The following is an 18,800-nucleotide window of genomic DNA, read 5'->3' as shown; positions in this document are numbered from 1 at the left end:
ACACGATCGCTCCTGATCAAAAAAAAATATTGTCCATAGATGCACATAATACGATTTCTTTCAAAGGATACTGCGCGCAGCTGAAATGCAGTCAATTTCCTTCAATTTTCCGAAACTAACTCTGCTGATCCCGCTGTTCGACTGTGCTGCAAGAAAGGCATAATGCGAGCCTTTGGTCTCAATAAACGGTTGAGAAGAGGGCGAAGTACCCTGTGTCGGGTTGCGAAATAAAAGAAAAAATGAAGTTACATGCATTGCACCACTAACTCTGTTGAGCTGGCATCATTTGTTGAGTGCGTTCGCGCGCCGCACCTGTGTAGAATGACCAGAAGCCAGAGAGCAAGTGGACTATCGGTGACCTCTGAATGAAGTCAACATGAACAGCGTGCGAGAAAACCGCGATCAAATTTGCGGACCGCTCTTTTCACCACATGGACCGCCCGCAGCTTTCTTCGTTTCTCAGACACGGAACGCCCTACTGCGAACAGGTATTACATTTCTGCGCTCTTACGAAAAGAGTCCTTTCATCTCACTTCAAGTACTTTCATTTATTTTGAATCTATCGCTCTTGCTCTATATCTACTGCAGGCACCGTTCTTTTTCTATTTTATTTATTTATTTTTAACAAAAGGCGCTTTTCCACGCTTTATGGCCCTTACTTAGGTCAACGAACAGAAATGCGAGTGCATGGTCGAATATACAAAATATTATCTGAATAATGTGGGCGCAGTACTTTCAATATATCTGTAAGGCTCACGTTTCGCGTTCTTTTGGTAAACGGCTTTAGGAATATGGATGAAGGCCGAGAACTACACGCTTACATAATCGCGACGCTGTGCAAGGGCTGAAACGGTTTTTATTGACTATAGTGAAAGAAGAATACATGTTGCCGTCTGTGTGGATGCCGGGTTCCCAATCGAAGTGGAGGCGAATAAAACTAAGAGCTTTGCAGAACTTACTGCATATAGAAATTACCGATGGGCTTGATTGGAAAGAAATGGTGTTGTCTGAAAATTAGAATTTTCACATCAGTCACCGATTTGTAGTGCAGCTATGACTTAAATATATATGTGATAGCCACCATATCCGATTCTCCACAATAAATAGCAACATAACGTTCTGCGGAATTGCAATACTTCGCTCTTTCAACAATTGCATCAAACATTGCTGTTCGACACACTGCTCCCAAACATCCGAAAACATAAGACTAGAATGCATGGCTACCAATATGCTGCTTTCAGTGAAATTGCATTTGATAAGATGTAGGCCAGGCAAATGACTTTAATTTCAAGATGTTACTCTAAGGTAGCCAGAACTTTCGCGGTGATTTTACTGATGTGGATGTTGCTTCTCAAATCAGTGCAACGAGGCAAGTGCATCAGTCTAATCGTTAGTAGAAACTGGCTATCGCGTGTTCTTGTGAGAATGTCCTCATCCAGCAAAGATAAACGATAGCTCGATAGCTCGGAACGATTCTACGACGTGTGGTAAAGATGTGACCTCGAAATTTGGCCAGCAAGCCAGAGCCGTGACTCAACCATTTCTCCTTTTTCTCCGCGCATCATGATTCCACTATAGTAGCCGATACTGCTGAGTTCTCACAATGCCTTTTCTGGCGCAAGGCCCAAATAAAATAAATAGGTAAAGATAAAACCGTAAGTTTTATAATTCGGCACCCCCTACTCATATTCTAGCACACGTACTGCTGTGGTTTTTGCAATGAATCCACTCGTTTCTCCTAAATTACCATTAAATTGTGCGTGCAACATCAACATGTAGGTAAAAGTGTAGATTTGTTGAACATTTGGCTCTTGCTCTCAGTTATCCTTTGAACTTAGCCTTATTTCCCTATGAAAGGCAAATCCTAGGAATTGGATACCTGCGCATCCGCATTGAACCATTATTTCTCGTCATGTCACAAAAGGCTTAAAATTTGTAGAGATGGACTGTCGTCGCATGATTGGAAACAGTTCTTTTTTTAATGTCATTCTGTAGACTCAACATGCGACCGAAGTGAGGCAGACACTCAATTTGTCCCTACCTCCTTTTTTGTTGAATCGTGGCTATCAAAACGGCAAATAAGGAGCTGCTCGCATTCTACTCTCCCCGAAACCGAAAACCTGTCGCCTTTAGCCTACTGCCTTTGCCATATTATTGAACAAAGTTGCTGCTGAGTTGGGACAGGCCTCGCATGTAGGACGGACAGACACTACCTTAACTTGGCCCACGCACACACACACAAAAACACACAGATATATATAATTTGTTTGTTTATTTACTTAAAGAACTGCGAACGATAAAAGAAAAGGAAATCAAGATTTGCAGGAGGGCTGCTTTTTCAATACCAGAAAAGCCGATTTTGTGTACCGGTGGGGGAAAAAAGTCCCTGCCTTTAGAATAAAAAGAGTAACCTCTGGACGCTTTCGCATTGTTTGTATAAGGATTTCGGAACTGCAAACAATACAATGCGTGGAAATAGAATGCCGATAGGAGAACAGTGGGGCCTTCGTAAATTGAAAAATCTGGCCAGACATTCGGAAGCCGATGAAACAAGTACGCCCGCCCACGGACAAAATGAAAACTGGCCGTGGATGTTCTGTTTCTATAGTATTAAAGGATGTCCGGCTATGAGCGAGTATGTTGTGGCCTCAGTAAATAAAAGAAAAGAACGAAACGCGTTAGCAGGGATAAGAAATACGATGAAGTGAAAAACATAAAAAAAATACATAATGAAACATTTTGGTGGACAAAGCCGGTAAAGATTTTCAGTGAACGCAACGGGCACACAGAGAGAAAACATATTCTTTGTTGAAAACCAAACAGCGGAGACCAGCTGGAACGAGAACCAATTCGGCAAAACTAAAGAGAAAGTTAAGGCAAAAAGAAAAAAATTATTTGGTTTTCGACTGAAACCTCAGCTTGAGATAATACTGTCATCAGTAGTATACTTCAGCATGATATATCGTTACGAACGACCGTACTCTGCTGGGTAAATTATGCAAACACATGGTTATCTCCTCTTTTTTCTGAAAGAATTCTACCAGTGCATTCCGCTGGAATTGTCTTCCTCGCACCCACTGGTGGTTATTGCGAGAATACAGTAGTCATGAGACTAAAGGATACGCTGTTGCTTAGATCGTGTTGTGCCGTCAGGCCAAATGCAAAAAAGTATGTCAATATCGGCAAATTCCTACTCTAGCGACAGAGGCGAGACAAGTAGAAGAAGCGCCATAGTAATAAAAATAAGGATCATGATAAGAAAAGATGGAAAAGCTACTCGCAGCTTGTTGAGAGACACTGGGATAAGATTGACCATATGAATAATGTGCGACAGTTACGATACTCCCTCATGCGAAATTTGAGTGCAGCTCTAAACGTGTTTTCATTTCGCGGTATATTGAGGGAAAGAATTGAGACCGAAATCACTGCACCAACTGGTAGTGAGGCTTGCCGTCAGAGCCTTCGAAGAGGGAGGGGGAGTTTGGTAACGCTGGCATGATGAGTAGCATGACAGCCAACTATGGAAGAAGGCGACGATGAACGCGCGAGCAGTGGAAGGAGCACACTGGCGCAGATACGCCGTGGGAAGACGGTGCTCAGCTTTGGAACAAGCGACTAAGAGCTCCGCTTTAAAATAACAAAACAATTATGCAATCCCTGTAAACATGAGACTCTCATGGCACAACAGGAAGCAATGAGATCTGCAAACTGTCCAAAATATTGAGATGGGCGATCGCAGCAAAGAAAGAAGGTCTGATTTCCTTACCCAAGGGAGTCAAAATCGTCCTGGCGTGTCCAGGCTATGCGCAGGGTAGTTTTCTAGCATGTGACTACGGCCAACATAAGTAATATCAGCTTTAACACGGCATTGAATTCTTGTTGGCTTGATCAGTTCTCTAAATATGTAGGAATACTTTCAGTTAAACCTTGACATTTTTTCTAGTGCTAATTATATTATAGCTACAGTGGCGGGCAACAAAAGTCTGCGTGTGTGAGGAGCGTTTACCTGTCATCACCACTCTTCCTGGGTCCCCTCCCTGGATGCTTGGAAATTGCCTGTGCATTCTTGCAATCACAAGGCCACAAAATAATTACTGCACTTCTTGAAGCCGACTGGACTCGTCCAACGCTTGTGACAGCCAGTGAACATTCCTTGACGAGTCTGCGGAGAATGACTACCTTTGTACTCTGTTTTCAGAGTGCAGCTTTTATGCACCCATTCCTACCTATGGCGTTGGCGTGCCTCGGCATCGCTCGGCCTCAGTCGGCGTAACCGAGCGAACGAGCACAGCGAAGGATGATAGAGCGAACGCAAAGCACAGCGGATGATGTAGGACGGCGATAGCCAGGAGAGCGCGAAATGAAAAGCGGAGAGGAGAGTATGGCAAACGGGTGAGGAGGAAAGCGCATAGTACCGCGCAAGCCGGTTTCTGCGGTGACGAGCGCTACAAGATGGCGACATAGTTGTGTGCCGTTGTCTACTCACCGATGGCATTCAGCGATCGCGTATACTGATACCATATATGGAAATCAAGTGCTGCATGAGCAGATGTATGCATGCGGCGGCTGCTGTGAATCACGCCCACGCGTCAACCACACGCTGCATCTCGCAACGTCGCAATCACCAAAGCAGTTGCGCCACTCTTCACTCCATTTGCAATGTGAAGCACGAGATAGATTGTCCGCACCAGCCAATATATCGCGAATTGCACTCAATTGCACGGCACTGAAATTTCGCATTACCGAGTGTCGTAATCGCCCGTGATCTCTAAAAATATTGCTTCTTTATCAATTTGTCCCCTATACATCCCCCCCCTCAAGTGTAGGGTAGCCTGCCGGTCACTTTATCGGTTAACCTCCTTACCCTTCCATCTTCGTTTTTCTCACTCTCCCTTCCCTCGACAAAACTCATACACCGTCGTCCTCAAGACATCCTTGTGTAGACTTCTCTCACTGAATCAGACTCTTTGGTATTTCCATTTCGACATAATTCGTGAGCGGTGCATTGCATAAGCATAAAGATTGCATGAGAATAAAGTTGCGACTTTTGTAGTAGATAAATATAACCATTGCAAAATGTTGCACACGGCATTGAATGAAACTAAGCACAGTTGTACGCATTAATGTTATACTCAGGCATTGTGTTGAAATATGAACTCGAGATGAACGATATAAAAACTTTCTCTACCCGAAAGGAACCTTTGTGCGAAATTCAGTTCGCAGAGAAGAAGAGCCATCCTTCAGTTTCTTCCCAGCAATAGTCACGCATACTCAGGAATCATGTAAACATCTGAGCGCATATCATAGAAAATGGCTTCATATAAACATTCTGCTTTGCCTAAAGCTTACTCACGTGTGAGGTATTCACGAAGAAAATGCTGTTTAGACGAATTGCAACAGGATATGAGCCCAGTCGCATATATGTGCTCTAGTGCACTGAAACCGCCGCAAGAAGCAAATCCTGAACATAAAAAATGTGTACATGTAGCGGTTCAGATTCGTCAACGTGAACCTGGCGACTGCAAACTAAGATGATCCACTACGAGAGCCAGAGCCCGAGAGTGCAGAATCATGTCGTTTTGAGTAAACAGCGCGCTGGCGAACGTATTTTGTGTGCACGACATAGAACGTCGGTAAACACGTCAAGGCGTCCAAGCAAGTCGCGCGTGAGGAGACTCGTAGCTCGTGCTTTCGTTTTCTTTGCCGCGACATACACTTAACGCGAACCACAGACGCAACTTGACAAGGTGACAACTCATGAATTCTGTTCCATCAGATTTGCATACTTTCAGTTGACGGTCATACAAAAATGGTTTTATTTTATTGACAAGTGAAGTGTTCATTCGTATTTTATGAATGACGTGTCAATCGAAAGTCAGACCGGAGTCTATACGCTGCGTGTTTGTTGCACTTATGTGCTCCATGCGGACCGACGTGATGTTCAAGGACAACAGCCGATATTGCTTATTATTAGAGATTATTATCAATGGGTATAATTTGTGTATGTTGTTTTAAACATCAGATTATGCAAAATAGTAGTTATGAAAGAAATTGTAGCGAGTTCATAACGTGCACTACGGCTCATGTGTGACATCTTGTCCAACATGGAGACAACATACTCATGCACCAACTGGACCTCAAATTATAAAGATTCCGGCTGCTCTGGCCCTGTCAGTGTTCGTTCGTAATTTTTTAGAGGCATGTGCCTCATTTTTTTTCTCGCGGTGGCAGTGCATAACCGTTTCGATGAACTATCAATAAGATATGTTACTACGGAACTGCAGAAGTTTGTTTCTAAATAAAAGCTCTTGTGATTCAGCTAAATTGCAAAGCTGTAAACATGTACTGTCAGCGAGACTTCGTGTCTTTATGAGAATACGCCCGCAGAGTAAATTCAAATCAGTGTGGCTATTGATATTGAATTCGGCCTTATTACAGCAAGAGTTTCGAAAACAAAAAAAAAAAAAAGAGCGCCATACAATTAGTAATTACGTGCGTTGTTAGATCGTCTAAAGTGGTTATATGACGTTGTCATCTGTTTCTGCCTCTAGGTGGCGAGTTTACCGCTTACTTCATCCACTAGGCGAAAAAAAAAATTAAAGATGCAGGCTCATACAAATACCATTGCTTTATTTCATTACAAACTGCTACGTCTAAGTTCTTGCAGACCTTGTGCAATGCCAACAAAAATGGAATGAGAGGAGAATTAGGAACCACCTTACTGTGGAGTCTCCTTATTTTGCTCCAACTGTTTACACCTTCACTCGTGCGCATCGACGAGGCCAAGCACTGACGTCAAGTCCACTCCGCGCCAACCTACAGAGTGCCGTTGGGCGTGGCACTTTGAGGCTTCGATCGCACAAGCCACGACTGGATTTTTTAAAAGAAGCAAGTCGGAAGTACGTGGAAGCGACGGATTAAGAAAGTGGTAACAAACACATGCAAATGGAAACCAGTGAATCACGGTGGCAAGTTCAGTGACGCTCCTTCTTTATTGGAAATCGACGGCGAACGGACACACCAATCGAAGCAAAGTCGTAGATGGCCGGGGTGGAGCAAGCCTCGTCACCCGAAGTGCACACGTGGTATTTCGGCCACGTTCCACTGGAGCCCTAAAATAGGCAGAGAAACAAAAATGTTGGAAAGCGGAAATAGAAAGAAAGCCGGATAACGGACCCTAGAGGGTGCTTTAGGAAGGACGAGGAGCGAGACACGGAGAGCAATGCGCACACCCTGTGGAGAGAACGAAGCACTGGCTCGGCTGTGTAGCGGAGAATCGAGCGAAAACGATTGACGCAGGGCTGGCAGAAATGAAAGAAGTTTGCAGACTAAGATTAGAGTGAAACACACGCAAAAAGACGGGGGGGGGGGGGGGGGGGGGGGGATGGCGGGAAGCATTTGCACAACTCTTCATTAAGGAACACAATTGAAGCGAGGTGAAATTAGCTCGCGCCCACAAAGTTGGCGTGATGATAATGGGCTTCCAAATTACTCGCTTTATCTTGTGATTCCATCCGATAAGACAGTTACCGTCAGCTTTGAAACTGCGCCACTCGTTTGGCCAGCTAGACACTCGCGTGCATAGCTTACCACGACCTACTATTCCCTGGAAATCTGCTTTCTAATCCCTCTTGGTCTCCCCTACATCCGAGCGATGAGGCGAAAACGACGGCATGTGGCGAAACGGGCGGCGCCACCAGTTAACTCCTTGGAGGAGTGGGGCGAAGCCCACTCGCTCACAAAGGATCAGTGGGGTCCTAATAGTTCGTAGGAGCCGTTAGAAGCAGCAGTATCTGCCGTGCTGCTGCGGAGGAACGGTGGTGATTGCTTCAGCTGCCGAGCTCCTGGAAACGACGAGCGCCCCTTTGTTCGCACCGCACCATTTCAGCCGTTAACAAAGTGGCCTCCCTAATTGGCTGGTTTCGCTGTAGTATTTTTTCGCTTTTTTTCGTATTGGCTTTTTTTAAGGGACTGACTTGCATTGTGGGTGCTCACCGAAGTAATTACGGTTGAGAAACGAAAGTAGAAATAGATACTTCAATCGATAACTCATGCTATGTGAGAGCCACATTTTTCACAATAGCGTCTTTCTTTTTTTGTACTTTTGTTTCTTTTACGGTTTAGTTTTCGAAAGAGTGTTCTCGTTTCCTTAGAATACATCGTTCTCGTTTTGCTAGAGCCGGGCCCCTAAGCGTATTTACAAAGAGACATGATCCGTGTTCGATAATTATCAGTGATTAGAATAAACCCAGCTCCATCTACTATACCTTATTGTGCAACTCGTGCACGTGTCAAATTTTCAGATAAAACGTGACCCGTTCTCTATTTCTCTATGCGTTCTCTATTTCCTTCTGCTTCACTTATTTTATTTATTTTTTGAAGGAAACCTGTGCAATCATGATTTTCATGATACATAGCGATAACGATTTACAGGTTATCTATTGTCGCAGCGGCGAATTCTTGAAAGAAGATCAGTGAATATTTTTGTACCGTGAAAATACAAAAGGCCTCTATGCAGCGCCAAACCTTTGATACGTAGATCATTAGAGAAAACAGACATGAGGATTATATGTTATTTTACTTTCATCATTGCGTGAGTGGGGAAACAATATTCTTTTCCAATGTCTTGTTAGAGAACATGCATTCATCAAACTCGTACGTGCCTTAACAAGAACTTGAAGTAGGAAACGTATATAGTCGCTAGACATTTCTCAGTAAATGTTTGCGGAACCTTTCAGACTGTGGCTGTCGCTGAGATTCAACAGGGCGAACGTGCGACGCATAAGTCTAGGCAGGCTGACGCAAGACGCTGTAGAGACAAGGAAAATGTGTATGACTGTATAACTCAAAAGTATCAACACATTACAAGAAAATACGGGCCAGGCGGAGAGTGATAGAATAATCTTTCACTTCCTGCCTGTCTCTCATTTCTTTAGTATGTGCGCGCTATCGGTGCCATCGAAATGAAACGTTACCAACTCGCACTAGCTTCTACCCTTGTGCAACGGTTTGTGAGTGTAGCCCCGCTATAATTGAAAAATCGACCTCACGTTCATTCAGAGGAACGGACAAGGAGATTACGTTCAGCAGTTTGACGTGTAAAAACTTCCTTTTTGCCGTTTTCCTGCTTGATTCTTGCATTTTATTTCTCGTTTATTGACACGCGCACCTCTGTGCGTGAGGGCTCTGACGAAGACCGCTAGACTAAATGATGGCTCAAGGAGGAGACGTGCTTCGAATGTTGATTGAGGTCTATGGAATGACGTGGCACTGCAAATATGAGTTTAAACCAGAAGAAAATCTTCTGAATTTTTTGTGTGCTTATCTGAAGCCAATAATTTTCAGTGTCGTGAACGGAAGCTTTAACGCCGGGGTTGAAGTACTGAAGTTCCCAGCACGAGAACTCCATAGGAAACTTCCACAACAACTTGCACACAGCGTAGTATACTATGGTTGAGAGACTACAATCATCATTTCTTACAAAAGAAAGCCCATCTGTTATGCGTACTAGCGACGTGCTTTAATTAGGAGACACCAGATATTGCAGCACCCGCAAAGTCAGGTTTCAAATGAAAACAGACTACGAAGAAATTATTACGCCTTTATAGATGGAGAGATTATACAGAGAGGGAAAAAGAAAACAAGTGTTCCTCTCACACCTTCGCTCGGCGCTCGTCACTTTCGTTTACTCCTAGTGAAAGCTGCCATGTTATTCACGTCGAAGCCACTACGTGCCAGCGAGACAGAAAAAAAAAACGCGAACAAGTGTCTTGTCAAAACGCCTGAAAAAAAGAAAGTCAACTAATGCTTTGTAGGTTGTCCGGGCTCGTTAGCCCATTTGCTGTCATTAATCTCGCTCGTAGCAGGCAACGGACATTTATATTTATCAGACCATTATCACCCAGGCGTAACCGGCCCTGGTGCCCACGTCACAAAACAACAAATGACCACCGCTTCAAATGGTCCATGGGGTTGTTCGTCAAAGCTTGTCTGAGCTACTTGCTGCCTGATCATCGACTGTACCACACTTGAAACCAACAACGCACCAATAACGTAAATGGTAATCTATTTCCTGAACATCCTTGATGTCTAAGAAAAAGTGATTGCTGCTGATGTTTCTTTTTTTTTATCAGCCGACTGTGAATTTCGGCATGGAATGGTCGAGGGCTCTTTATTCACTGATCAATAAGCCATCCCATACAGTCATTTAGTTTTTCAGTATGTTGTTGCCGTATCGGGCGGGAAGAAATATTTAACAGTAGTAAATATGACATCACCTCTTTGCTGAAACCACCTCTTCCAAAACTTAGTTAACTTGAATGAAAATTCGTTTAGAGATCCCTGTTATTGTTTTCTCATAGGAAATATTTAATGTATCAAATAAAATAAAACATTCAGTTTACACTCACAAAAAAAATGTTTCAAGTAGTAAGGTGATACAAGTGTTTCAGGCTACGCGTTATGCAGAAACCTATCAATGTTATACCCTGTTGAATTTCACTGTTTCACTGCTTCATCTTAACAAGCACTTTTTCGACATTGATAGCTACCTAATGTGTGCCGAAGGCAGCATTTTCAAAGTATTTCGAGTAGTACAGTGTTTTTCTTTATGGTTAAATCATTGTGCTGTTTTTCTTTCTTTTGTTCGTGATCGCCGCAGATATTTTCTATCATGAAGTTCTCTCAAGATTTGATAAAGTGTTGATCCGTGTATTTTCTGCTTTGTTGTAGGAAATCTGCTTTTTGTTGAAAACGGGAGCGAATGGAAGCCCAGTATGAACATGTGATTGAAGAACATTTTGCAAAAAAAAAAAAAATGTAGACCCTAGACGCTGTGGGAATCCGTTGATGGAAAGTTTTATTTGTTCTCTGTGAGCAACTTTTAATATTTAGCGGTGATTTGCAAGTATTGCAAGTATAGAGCGCATGGTCAAGTTGGAGACATATTCACCGGAAAATGCGGAGTTCAACAAAACGTTGTGAAGCAATAGCAGGAGCCAGAACCATATTCAAGCGTTAGAGTCTATATTGTGTGCGCCCATTATTAAACTAAGAAAACTAATATGTATCATCGAAACAGAAACGAAAGATGTGCCATGAGCTATGCGAAAATGCGTAGAACAGCCAAGAAATGCCAACTATGTTTCAAGTGTCCAATATTTCCCCCTTCAATCTATGTCGAAACATTAATTTTCTTCTCATAAGTCCGCTTCCTGTGATATTTGCGCTCACTGAGTGAATTTATTCGCTCTTCTACCACGAGAGACGATGTATATATATATATATATATATATATATATAGTAAGAAAACCCAGTGATGCCCTCTGGAGTGAGGTAAAATTTCGTGTTCATAACCATGCATTAATCTCTATTCTAAAGAGTAATTTTTTATCGGTACAATAATAATCACTAGTTACGCTCAACAGCGCTCGAACGTTTATGTATGCTGAATTCCAGAAAAATGCTAGAAAAAAGCGCTTAGGTGACAAAGCTTCTTTTTTGTATCCTTTTTCATTGGTCAGTCACTTTTGCTAACGATATCTCTTGCATCAAGATTAACTGCAATTTGTTCTTACTAACTTCTCTTGCGCAAGAACGGTTTGTGAATGCGCGCCTAACTTAATAAGTAACATGGCTAGCAAAAAGCGCCAGACAAGATGAAGAGGTGAGATGTCAGCAGCAGGATGTGTACGATCCGCTAGGCCAGCATTGCGTAAAACTTGAAGCAGCGCGAAGTGTTTTCGATTGTTGTCTTCGTCTTCTTCGCGCTGCTTCAAGTTTTACTCAATATGAACCAACTCGCCCAAATCAAGTTGTTGCTAGTATTAATTGTGTTTTGCTTCGCAACATTTATGACTACTATGCAAGAAAGTAAATTAATATGCAACTGTTTGTAATTGGGTGCAATTCTGCACTTCTGGACGGCTGTAATAAGTTCCGATCAACAGACAGGCAAAGAAAAAAAATAAAGCTGACTAGGCTCTTTGAGCCCACCGGAGTTCAATTATCTCCGCCAGCTTAAAAGCGGCTACTTTCCGGGCGCTAGAAATAAATCTCGAGTGAAAGAAGTGGTGAACTTAGGCATTAATCTTTGCCAACGTCTTCAGGAACATATTTATGCCATGCCAAATATAGACAAAGAAAAATACGGCACTCCCTCGTGTCGGGTCTACGCTGATGACCGTTTCTTAAAGGCGCCCCATCTAGCATAGAAAATTATTAATAAGGCACAGTAATCTACATTTGTTTATATCATCAGGCCATGGAAAGCGCGTTTTGATTTCTCTCAGATTGATTTTGTTGTGAAGTGGTGCGCCTGCAAATCTAGGAGTGTTAAACAAGGGGAAGGGGGCCAAACGGCAGAGCAATATATATGTGTGTGTGTGTATATATATATATATATATATATATATATATATATATATATATATATATATATATATATATACTTGTGAGAAAGAACGAGAAATGCCTGCATGCAAGGTCTTACTCATCTTCGACAGCTGTCTCTGTAAATTTACTGTTGCAAGACGTATTTCGGGCTTGTTGGTTCAGCGACCTGTGTATGTGCTGTTCTTCCTCGTCTGGTCCCTTGTGTTCTCTGGCACTGTTTTACTGCTTTTGCAAGTTGACTGCGTGGAAAACTAGATCAGTTCTGCTCATTCATTGTGTTGTTGCTTACTGAAAGATTTCAGGAACTAAAACTGACAAATATAGAAAAGTAGGGGGCAATGAGCTTAACCAGGCTTAGCGCTGTTAGCTACATTGCACTAGGGAATGAATATAACAGCCAGAAACTAAAATGTGTAAACAAGAGCAAGCACTACAGCTGCTACTAGCAGAGAGTGATAGCGCGAAGAAACAGTTACCTAAACTGAATACAACTCAATGGCTCCCTTTACAGCATTATTTTATTGACAGTTATGGTGAAACTGACTGTACCGAATTAGTCATTTTGTCTTTCTGACAAACGGCATGGCTGTGATTTTTCACACACCGAAAAACATTGCTCTAATAGACTCCACTACAGGTTAACGTGCTCATACATGACACGTCTGGCCAGTCGGTAACACGCCCATCATTCCAAAAATGTGTTTATCTGAAATGAAATAAGCAATAATCGCAAGGCTTTCAGCTATCTGTTTACATTTCATACGAGCATTTCACTCATTTCAAAGTGGTTTTCTGACCTTTCTATTTATTTTTGCTGAAGATTTCTACCGAGCAACATTTTACGCAGGTGAGATATGTTAAACTCGGATGTAAAAAGGAATGTCAAAATAAATCTGCATGGTGCACTTTTGTAAACCATATGGAGCGCGGTTCTTGTCAACAAAAAGCCTCATTGTCAACCAAACAAATAAATATTAAGTGCGTTTTTGTAACTTGGTTTGCGTTTAGACACCAAAGAATTGCTGGCTGCACTTGACTATGCAGCCATGTCTCTTTATAAAGTTAAAAAGCAAACAACCGAAAAGAGCTAACATAACGCCCTTCACTGACTCAACTGAGGCCAGCCGTTCGCAAGTGCACTATTCAGACAGGAAACCTCATGGTCTGCTGGAGAGAGCCATGGCCACGCGGCCACCGTGGCTTGAGGATTGAACATCGCAGGCTTATCAGGCGAAATGCTAAAACACATGTGTACTTAGATTTAGGTACAAGCTGAAGAACCCCAGGTGGTCAAAATTTCCGGAGTCCCCCACTGCGACGTGCCTCATAGTCTGGGTTTGGCGCATAAAGCCCCATAATCAGTAATGAGCAGGTCTTTTTTGCAATGCCTAGACATAATGCGCCGGCTCCAACTGTTGTTCTCAGACAGCACAGCATAAGCTTAAAGATGGCACGTACAACTTGTTTTCGCACCTGCGGCGCAAAGCCTCCTTCGCGCTGACACTTACCGAAGACGCACAAAAGCATCCAAATAGCCGTGGCGGCGGTAGTAGAGCGCACGATGCCAGCGTATCCCAGTCGTATGGCTCCAATCATGAACAACATAGACGTGAGTACAGAGACCGGACGAACAGGCGTGCAGCGTCAGCGTTGGGGGCACTCACGACCCCGTATTTGTTGTCGTAGCCGTCGCCCGCCGCGAGCGAGGGTGACCGTGCACGCTTGGTTCGACCAAGAGGAGCCGGCCCGGAATCGCCCGGCAAGCAGCAGGCAATTCCGGAGAGCCGCACATTCGGCGCGCGCGCGTGTGGAACGTGGGGCTGTGAGGAGCAGTCGCGACCACCGGCGCCGGCCCAAATGGAAAACTGAGGAACGCAGCGGCGGGCTAAGACCCTGCTCGGTTCCTGACGTGGCCGCTAGGCGAGGCGCGTCCATCGACCCGCTCGAGGGAGGGCCGTTTCACTGGGATGGCCGTCGCTTTGCGAACATTTCCCGCGAACGGGATGCCCTACGGGTGTCAGCTGCAGTTGACTTCGCCGCATTATGTTCCTCAATGAGGTGAAAAAAACTTAATTCTTTTTTAATGGCGTGGTTTTTCGTAGCGCTTACTCTTTAAATAAAAGCGTTCAGTCGTGAAGAAGCTGCAGTTACGTGCCCTGTGGATGCTATCGTCAGTTGCTAACTTATCGCAAGCTGCGCTTTATTTGCCCCGTATTGTGATCCCCTAAGCATTTTCTTTCTTAGATTTTGTCCTTGGACTCAGGGTCAGCAGCTATGAAGGAATCCAAAAAAATAAGCTGAGAGAAAAAAGCTTTGTCATAAAACATTCTTGTTCGCTGCCACATTTCATGCATTCACAACGCCTATATTAACTATATATATTAACGCGAAGGCGGATAATATCAAGATATTTTTTGTTTGTTTGCACTAGCACATGTTGTCACGAGACCGTTGGTAACACCTCGTAACGGGTAATTAGTTCCCTGTTAATGTAAAATGGAAAGAAAAGAGAATATTTATGCCATAAAAGACACGCGCCGTTCGGCTTATTGTAAAGTGTTATCGCAAAGCCTTTCAAGTGCACCGCCCGCCCTGCCACTAATTCTATTTTTTATGCAACCTTGAAAATGGTGGAAATGAGTTTAGCTCACATCATGTTCCATATACAAATTTCTGCACTAGGGAGTGACCACGGTGAACATGAAAAAGAAGTTCATGACTTATATGAAGTGTTGCAAGAGGTTCCGACAACAAACAGCAACCCCACTTGAGAAAATCACATTAATTAAAATAATAATCACAATACTAACAATAACAATAATAATAATTCTTGAAGTGACAGTACGTACAAAAACACCAACGTGGTTTTGAGGTTGTCCCCACAAAAAAGAAATTTAAAATAAGTTTCCGTATCGGAATGTGTTCGCCAAATGCGCAGGGCATCGTTGGTTTACTTCACTACAGGGCCATAAAATTCGTGAGCCAGCTACCACTATTCTAGGTGTCACTTTCTTTTTTTTTTAGTTACATATTGATATTTTTAAAAGATTTAATGTTGTTTTCTGCAAGAGTTCAAAAAGGGCAAAGTGTAGTTCTTATTTCATATATTCAGGATCGTACACAAGTAGTGTTTTGATCTAGTAGACAACTTAAGCATATCATAAAACGCTCCTCGACAGCAGACTCCATGGTGTTAGCTGTGGAACAGCCGTACACATGGGTCATGAAATAAAATTCGCGTGCTTCTTTGTTTTCTATACGTCAAGTAATACAACCGGAATATTCCGGAACAATTCAGCGCCTTGCTGGGTAGGAGGCGTTTTCCTGTTTTAGTTCCCTGTTGACGAGACAGCGAGCCAGTTTGTGAACGGACACTTTCTACAAAAGGTTTCCAGTCTTGCTGCTGAAATGCTCGCTAGAAAATAAAAATATTCATAGAACAGTGGATGCATTAAGGAGCGTATGACGAGTGGAATGTTCGATGGCGCACATTTTTGTCAGCAATTCGCAATGAGCCAGTCCCATGGCCGGCACTTGTTGCAGCTTCGATTCGCGGTCTGAGGCAGGCGTTATTATTAGTTAATTTATTTATGTTATTTATTCATTGGTACCTCAAATACCCCATTTGGGGTTTTACATGAGGGGTGGGCATGTTTAGATCATATTTTCAATGAATGCCTTGAGCGATGAAGGACTGGAGTGGTGCACCGCTTCAGCAGGTAGATGATTCCAGTCTTTCGCTGTTTGAACGAAGAAAGAGGTAAGAGGAGCGGAGCGGAGCTGCGAGCGGGAGGGGGATAAACAGCCTTTGAATGGCTATGACGGGATGAAGTGCGATGTGCAGGCGTGATGTCGGTCTGATGAAGTAGTGAGTGATAAAGTGAAGTAGTAGTGGTGTTTAGTGAGTTTAGTGCCAAACGTGTGTGTCGATTATCTCTGTTCATCTTTTGTCCTGTTTCTGATGCGCTATGCCTTTTGCCTACAGCAAATACAGATCGTGCCTCAGGTTTATGCGGGACTACCTAGATGCAAAGTGCCATTATTTGATGCAGCCTTCTGCTTAGTAAGGACCCCTTGGCAGCCGGAATCACACTGGTCGGGTGAGCCCACAACGCAGCGAATGCTTCTTTCCTAATTACGGGCCATTCTTGTGTCAGCTTGTTCCTCGTGCAGGAATTCAGGTTATATACCGCATCCACGCCTCTACGTGTCGCGCTACTAATGCGCCCAGTGAGCAGAATGTTCGTCTCTCGTTCTCGTAGACATTCTTTCTTTGTTCATTCTTCTCCTTATTATCATTCTCACCTTCTTATATTTGCGCATATTCTATCAGAAGACGAGAAGCAATTGTGAGTTTCTGTCCTAACCTGGAATAGGTTGGGGTAGTGACTATGTCCAGTTGTATGTGGCGTGTTTGGTGAGAACACATAGTCTTCGTCAATGAATGGCTGCGTTGGCAGTAATAGTGAAATAAACTAAGTCAAGGTGGATGTAAAGCACCAGCTAAACTACACGGAAATGAAGAAAATTAAAATACACTGGGTCACTCTGTAAATTTTTTATCCAGAAGACAAGCGGCCACTACTACATAGATGCGTAAATGAACTGAATAAAAATAAAATAATAAACTATGATGTGCTGCAAAAATCACGCTTCCTCTTTTGCCAGGATAAGTTCATATGGTCTAGTGGTTCAAGAGAATAAAAAGGAATAAAAATCGCAATAACAAAAGTATAATCAATACAACTGCGTGAGAGAACAGCAGGGAACGTCCAGCCATAACGTTTCACTGAAGAGAGATGGCCGTTGCCTAGCCAAGTCATAATGGTGGGAATACGAGGCTCCATGTTATGCCAGAATTCAATTGCGTCCACTTTGATACCGCACGAGTTTGTTTTAAGAAGCACTTCCTTAACGTCTGCCCTTCTATAATCCCTCTTGTATGTTCCTTGGGCGCGAGCACATTCAACTTGGTGTCATATTTTTATCGAGTTGGATGACCAGGACGTCTTATTGCACTTCAGGGATGACTGAACCGACAAGAAAAACAAAATAGATACGAATAGCAGACCGCGAGGCAAAGAAAACAGAGCAAGAAAATGTTGCTACGCCCTCCAGCCCTGGGCAAGCAACGCTCACTAAGCTTCGTTCCTACAGAATGGCTTGCTTTAGTTTGCAGCAGCATCGCTCATATAAGGAAAAAAAAAACGCAAAGAGAGGCTAGGTTCTACAGAAACGCGAATAATATTAAGATAGTACTAGTCAATGCGATAATGCATTTGTCCAAATGCTGAAGATGCCACCCGCGGGCAAATAAAAACTCTGTTTGCTACTTAAAGGCCACCTTCAATATATTGGTCCAAACGATCAAAGAAATCTCGCTTGCGCGGCTGCAGCAGCTTTTTTTTTTCATTTTCTTTCTGCTCGAGTGCGTTCTCTGCGTCGGCGCCTTAATCTTTGAGAAAATTTCATTACCGTTGTCAACATTGAAACGCCGGTTCGCGTGGTGTTTACGGTCCGGTTGCGCGCAGCGGCCGTGGAAAATTGGATTCTGCTGAAGGGGCAGCGCTTTACTTTGCTTGTATTTTACATCCACAATTCTGCTAGTGAAACGCTAGCAAAAAAATACTATCAAGCGTCTCCTAAGGTTGCGCTTCTGTTTTAAAGTTATCTGCAAAATACGACCTGAGAAACAGACGTTGGAGTACATATCTACGTTTAAGTGACGTTTCCGGTACACGGCTTGTCCCATTCGACTTATTGACAAATTAAGTCCTAACAAAAGATATTCGATAATCTATTTTGCCTGTTTTCATGAACTTTGAAACGGTGATGTTAGCTTACATCAGATTAGGCAATGAACATAAGAAGTCGAGCATTAATAACTTATTGACGTATTATATTTCCGCAACGTCCATTAACACCTAGAAGACATGGCCTTCTGTTCACAGCTTTAGCACGATCACAACGTGTGGTGTGCGCGTACTTATAAGAATGCTTCAAGCGTTTTTCTGCTCCCGCGAGACAGTTTTCTCTTTTTGGACATTAAACTACCATTTTATATTAGCCTGTATTTTAACTCAGGAAATGATACGGCATCTATTACCCCTTGCTGACTTCTGATCTGGTCATAATATTTTCCGCACAGAAGAAAAATACACCGATCTAACACACATGCTGTAACATAAGTGAAGCAAAGTTTTAGTAACGCGGTGAATTTATTACTATGCAACTAACGGCGATGCATACAATTTTGTTCACTTTCATTCTACGCGACGTGAAATCTTCACAGAATGTTTCTGCTTATCCAATACAGAGGTCAAAACTTTATTGTCATGGTATTTTTATGCTTATGCACGTCATCGCTCACAAGCTACGACGAAATACATGCACCCAATCAGATGGAT

The 18,800-nt window shown here is 43.0% G+C and overlaps 1 protein-coding gene across 1 annotated transcript in view; it reads right to left on the bottom strand.

Annotated features, from left to right (window-relative positions):
• LOC126531075 (uncharacterized) overlaps positions 1–14,245 on the bottom strand; it is a 31,684-nt gene extending 17,439 nt beyond the window's left edge. The window contains exon 1 of the mRNA XM_050178462.2: positions 13,902–14,245. Coding sequence (XP_050034419.1) covers positions 13,902–13,998 — 97 coding nt within the window. The 5' untranslated portion in view covers positions 13,999–14,245. The remainder of the gene's footprint in view (positions 1–13,901) is intronic.
• Between the last annotated feature and the right edge of the window lie 4,555 nt (positions 14,246–18,800).

The sequence above is a fragment of the Dermacentor andersoni genome, chromosome 5 (genome assembly GCF_023375885.2).
Source record: "Dermacentor andersoni chromosome 5, qqDerAnde1_hic_scaffold, whole genome shotgun sequence".
In the NCBI taxonomy this organism is placed as follows: domain Eukaryota; kingdom Metazoa; phylum Arthropoda; class Arachnida; order Ixodida; family Ixodidae; genus Dermacentor; species Dermacentor andersoni.
The sequence above is the reverse complement of the archived record's forward strand: the minus strand, read 5'-3'. Positions and strand labels throughout refer to the sequence as shown.